Source organism: Salvelinus fontinalis, chromosome 8, assembly GCF_029448725.1.
Source record: "Salvelinus fontinalis isolate EN_2023a chromosome 8, ASM2944872v1, whole genome shotgun sequence".
Classification (NCBI taxonomy): Eukaryota; Metazoa; Chordata; class Actinopteri; order Salmoniformes; family Salmonidae; genus Salvelinus; species Salvelinus fontinalis.
In genome coordinates, this window is record NC_074672.1 from 8,847,394 (window position 1) to 8,853,393 (window position 6,000).

The 6,000-nt window shown below is 45.4% G+C and overlaps 1 protein-coding gene across 1 annotated transcript in view; it reads left to right on the forward strand.

Annotated features, from left to right (window-relative positions):
- LOC129860471 (kazrin-like) overlaps positions 1-3,895 on the forward strand; it is a 167,288-nt gene extending 163,393 nt beyond the window's left edge. The window contains exons 13-14 of the mRNA XM_055930874.1: positions 1,278-1,706; positions 3,683-3,895. Of these exons, the coding sequence (XP_055786849.1) occupies positions 1,278-1,706; positions 3,683-3,805 (552 nt within the window). The 3' untranslated portion in view covers positions 3,806-3,895. The remainder of the gene's footprint in view (positions 1-1,277; positions 1,707-3,682) is intronic.
- Positions 3,896-6,000: the final 2,105 nt, after the last annotated feature.

Here is a 6,000-nt window from a genome sequence, read left to right on the forward strand (position 1 = left end):
CACCAGAGTCTCTGGGTTCGCGCCCAGGCTCTGTCGCAGCCGGCCGCGACCGGGAGGTCCGTGGGGCGACGCACAATTGGCATAGCGTCGTCCGGGGTAGGGAGGGTTTGGCCGGTAGGGATATCCTTGTCTCATCGCGCTCCAGCGACTCCTGTGGCGGGCCGGGCGCAGTGCGCTCCAGCCAAGGGGGCCAGGTACACGGTGTTTCCTCCGACACATTGGTGCGGCTGGCTTCCGGGTTGGAGGCGCGCTGTGTTAAGAAGCAGTACGGCTGGTTGGGTTGTGCTTCGGAGGACGCATGGCTTTCGACCTTCGTCTCTCCCGAGCCCGTACGGGAGTTGTAGCGATGAGACAAGGTAGTAATTACTAGCGATTGGATACCACGAAAATTTTTGGGAGAAAAATGGGATAAAAATAAAAAATAAAAATAAAAAAAAACAAAAAAAAAGTTCTCGTTTGAATATTTGCTACCAATATGATGAAGCAGCTTCAATTTGATTGGCTGTTGCATGCTATTTTAATTATGTTTGAGTTGCTTCATGTAACAGCGAAGTTGTCACTAACGATGTCAAAGAGATGTCACTAACTACTGCAACCAAAATTGTTTTGAATGTTGCTTTGTGTAACTTCAGCCTTACAGATTACCCTCTGTGCCCAGCCTGGTTTTATAGATTAGACGTAACATAGTAAATGTAAATCACACACAAATTAGTATATGTATGGTTATATAAGACAGAAGCTGTCTTAAGGCAAAACAAAAATGAAAGTAGGTGGATGGGTCGGAGTATAACTGGAACGTCTAGCAACCCAAGCGTTGTGTTCAAATCTCATCACAGAGAACTTTAGCATTTTAAGTCATTAGCAACTTTGCTACTACTTTTTTACCTACTTTGCAACTACTTAGCATGTTAGGTTAAAGGGTTAAGATTAGCTAACTCCTAAAATGATCATTTTTATCTCACGGATGGTGTGTCCTTGCATCCGTAGCTTTGTCTATGGATTTGACAGTGGTTATATTTCTCCAGCCCCATCCCTTAGGGTAGTGTGTATATCTTCACAGATTTAATTTTCATGTTTTTAATTGGCCTATATTGAAGTTACTGGAACAATGATTCTCTATTTATCCAAATTCTATCACAGTTTGAGTGCAATCAGTTTTCCCAATTATACATGTTATATTGGGATTTGTATTGGAATGCTATTGTTAACTCCACATATTAACCTCTCTACTGTATCTGTGTTCTATCTGTGCCCTAATCGACTGTCTTTCTCCTCAGTCTTTGACTGAACACCAGGAGGGCCTACATTTTGGGGAAAATGCGCAGTACAGGCACAAGTGGGGTGTCCCCGAACCCCCCTGTTGCCAGAAACCACAACAACAGTCCTGGAAACTCGGGTTCCCAGTATGCCTTGTGTGCCCTGGGGGTGGGACTGGTGGCCCTGGGCATCGTCATGATTGTGTGGAGTGTGGTGCCCTCCGACACGGCCGGGAACAACAGCGGTGGCACCGGAGGAGGGAACCCCAAACCAGACAACAGGGGCAGGGCTTCGTCGGTGGCCTTTGTGCTGGTCGGGGCTGGGGTGGTCATGCTCATGCTGTCCCTGTGCCTGGGGATGAGGAACAAGCAGCGGGAGCAGCGAGTGCTTCAAGAGGCCCAGACTCTGGGGGCAGACAACGTAGCTGCCAGCGAGGAGGACGGAGAGACGTGAGTACTGTAGCTTCTGAATAATAACTGAAAAAAATTACTGACCCCAGCAGGTTTGTTTGCTCAGGGTTCATTGCAGGGATGGGCAATCCCTTTACTACTTTACTAACCTTTTCCTGCTCCTAGATGTTTAACATCACATGATGTACACCAGATGATGTAATCAGTATTTCCGGATATTGTCATCGGAAAACACTTACAGTTGAAGTCGGAAGTTTACATACACTGTATGTATTGTAGACCTCCAAGTCTGGTTCATCCTTGGGAGCAATTTCCAAATGCCTGAAGGTACCATGTTCATCTGTACAAACAATAGTACGCAAGTATAAACACCATGGTACCACACATCCGTCATACCGCTCAGGAAGGTTCTGTCTCCTAGAGATGAACGTACTTTGGTGCGAAAAGTGCAAATCAATCCCAGAGCAACAGCAAAGGACCTTGTGAAGATACTGGAGGAAACAAGTACAAAGGTATCAATGACCACAGTAAAATGAGTCCTATATCGACATAACCTGAAAGGCCGCTCAGCATGGAAGAAGCCACTGCTCCAAAACCGCCATAAAATAGCCAGACTATGGTTTTCAACTGCACATGGGGACAAAGATCATACTTTTTGGAGAAATGCCCTCTGGTCTGATGAAACAAAAATAGAATTGTTTGGCCATAATGACCATCGTTATGTTTGGAGGGAAAAGGGGGAGGCTTGCAAGCCGAAGAACACCATCCCAACCGTGAAGCATGGGGTTGGCAGCATCATGTTGTGGGGATGCTTTGCTGCAGGAGGGTCTAATGCACTTCACAAAATAGATGGCATCATGAGGTAGGAAAATTATGTGGATATGTTGAAGCAACATCTCAAGACATCAGTCAGGAAGTTAAAGCTTGGTTGCAAATGGGTCTTCCAAATGGACAATGACCCCAAGCATAATTCCAAAGTTGTGGCAAAATGGCTTAAGGACAACAAAGTCAAGGTATTGGAGTGGCAATCACAAAGCACTGACCTCAATCCTATAGAAACTTTGTGGGCAGAACTGAAAAAGCGTGTGCGAGCAAGGAGGCCTACAATCCTGACTCCGTTACACCAGCTTTGTCGGGAGGAATGGGCCAAAATTCACCCAACTTATTGTGGGAAGCTTGTGGAAGGCTACCCAAAACGTTTGACCCAAGTTAAACAATTTAAAGGCAATGCTACCAAATACTAATTAAGTGCATGTAAACTTCTGACCCACTGGGAAATAAAAGCTGAAATGAATCATTCCCTTTACTATTATTCTGACATTTCACATTCTTGAAATAAAGTGGTGATCCTAACTGACCTAAAACAGGGAATTTTTACCTAGATTAAATATCAGGAATTGTGAAAAGAAGTTTAAATGTACTTGGCTAAGGTGTATGTAAACTTCCGACTTCAACTGTATCTTCTATATTTGTTTATTACAACACATAGAAACCCACCGTTTCACATATGTTGATTTTGGGGTGGTGCTGGAGAATATGAACATGTGGTTGAAAAGTGGTGAAATTTCCCTTTAAAGTGTGTGTGTGTGTGTGTGTGTGTGTGTGTGTGTGTGTGTGTGTGTGTGTGTGTGTGCAGGCTTTGCACCAGCCAAAGCTCTAACACATGTACAGCTGATTCAAGTAGTTAGTTGATTTGTTCAATCATGTGAATTACTTTGCTTTGGCTGAAGCAGATGCCTGCACCAACACTGGGCATTTGCTAAAAATATTGCTTTCCCATGTTTAAGTGCTTTGAGTCTTACTACAGTGCTTTCTTTAGTAACTTTTCATTTAAAGCCCCTTGACGTAAACTCCACATAACACACATTGATTTGGACAACTGTTGCAAAACCATCAGGACTGTAATTAATCGTACACACAGCATAGTCTACAGTACACAGTAGCAACAATGTAAAAGAGAAACAGAATCCATTCTGAAAGCACAGTTATTCATGTCCGTGTATGAATGTCGACAGGGCCGAGGAGCGAACCCAGAGGTACACCGTGCCCAGCTACGAGGAGGCAGTGGGCAGCGGCCAGTACCCCATACGCCAGAGCCACCTGCGCCACAGCTCCTCCCAGCTTCCCTCCTACGATGACTTGGTGGACGGTGTGCAGATAGAGGTCGAAGGGTCAGAGGTCACCCAGATGACAGCCACTTCCGCTAACCCTGCCTCCTCTGCTACTGCGCCTAACCACCACACTAGGCGAACAGGCCTCAATCTCCTTCCCCTTAAAATTCAGAGGATTAAATCAGAGAAGATCCATATGAAGAACACGGATAACTCTCAGCTGCCGGGAGGGATGAGTATTGAGCCGCTCACTCCACCACCAATGTATGAGGACAAAGTGCCCCAGCTCTGAGACTTGGTGCCATCTAGGTATCAAAGCAGGGTACTGCATCCTCTGAGGCCCGCTATGGGTGGACATCTGCTACAATAGATGTAATCAGATGGCCCCTTGTCTTGCATCTGTGGCTAAATCATCTCGATGGCACTTGTCATGCTTTTTTTTTTTTTTTTTTTATCCCATTTTCTCCCCAATTTTCCGTGGTATCCAATCGCTAGTAATTACTACCCTGTCTCATCGCTACAACTCCCGTACGGGCACGGGAGAGACGAAGGTCGAAAGCCATGCGTCCTCCGAAGCACAACCCAACCAGCCGTACTGCTTCTTAACACAGCGCGCCTCCAACCCGGAAGCCAGCTGCACCAATGTGTCGGAGGAAACACCGTGTACCTGGCCCCCCTTGGTTGGCGCGCACTGCGCCCGGTCCGCCACAGGAGTCGCTGGAGTGCGATGAGACAAGGATATCCCTACCGGCCAAACCCTCCCTACCCCGGACGACGCTATGCCAATTGTGCGTCGCCCCATGGACCTCCCGGTCGCGGCCGGCTGCGACAGAGCCTGGGCGTGAACCCAGAGACTCTGGTGGTGCAGTTAGCACTGCGATGCAGTGCCCTAGACCACTGCGCCACCCGGGAGGCGGCACTTGTCATGCTTACCTGGCTTTTTTAGACCTGACACTCAAGGGGAGTGAGCAGAGAGCACAGTTCCAAACGTGGGGCACTGGGATTTGATTGGAACTTTGGGTCAACACTGTTGCTGGACAGAGAGCACACTTCTGATTTCAGACTGTGATTACAAGGACATTGAATCTTACAAGGTAATTGAAGCTCGGTTCAAAGGATCAATATGATTGGGAAAAATGCTTGCTCAATGTCTTAGATGCCTTTTGATTACTTTACAATGAGCCCTGTTCCAAGTCTCATTTGTATGCAGCTGACCATATTGTTTTATACTCCTACTGATTTAATTTCAAGTGCCATCTTCATCCTCAGTCAAGTCAGCCATCATGGTGCGCTAAATGTATTATTATTTATGTTCAAGTTTTTGTATTCTGTACAGCTACTTAGACAGCTGCTCCTTGGAATTTTGAAAGAGGTGTTATTTGGTGACTGAATGAATGGCTTTGCACAGACAGTGTTTGTGTGTTGCTGCCTGTGTTGCTTGTCAATACAGGATAATTGAGAAAGAGACTGAGGCTCATTGATAGTTGGAAGCCTTTGCCCTGTAGCCACGGTGAAATGGGTTTGGGCTCTGAAGGCAGTAGGTGTCGTCCAGCTCTTTTCATTTGCTGTTTTGTGCTCAATAGAGGACACAAGGGACTCTTTCTCTGAGCAGCTGGGATAATGGCACCCATTGCTCACTTACTCATCACTCTCGAACTATACAGCAATACCAGCTCCTTGACTGCCAGCACTGTTTTCATTAGGAGTATTCAGAGGACGAAGTTGTTGCGGTGTCCAAGGTACGACCCCATTTTGTTTAGTGGAGCAAGAAGACATCAGTGCCTTTTATCTCTCTAGTCTATTTGTTTCATGCTTACCAGACTATGGAAGTTAGCAAATCCATGCAGTAATCGGAATTCCAGAATGTTATTTTATCATATGGATGCTATATTCTGATTTGATGTCGTGTTGATGACCCTGTTCAGCAACTACTCACTACATTTACTGTAGGTGGGAACTCAAACAGTACAAAACAGTATACTTCTTGGTATAAGTAAACAGTTGCTATAAGATTATTATTATTTTTTTAAGAGGAAACTTTTAATGCTGAATTACTAGTTTCTAAATGTAAAATAGCATGTACCTCATGTACATTTAGTTTTATATAGATTTTCTATAGGCTCTGAATACAGTCTGTTCTTTCAATATTGTTGATACTCTGTAGTTGTCATGCCTATGCAATGTTTTCTGTACCTCTGTGCATGTGGGACCATTTTTTACTA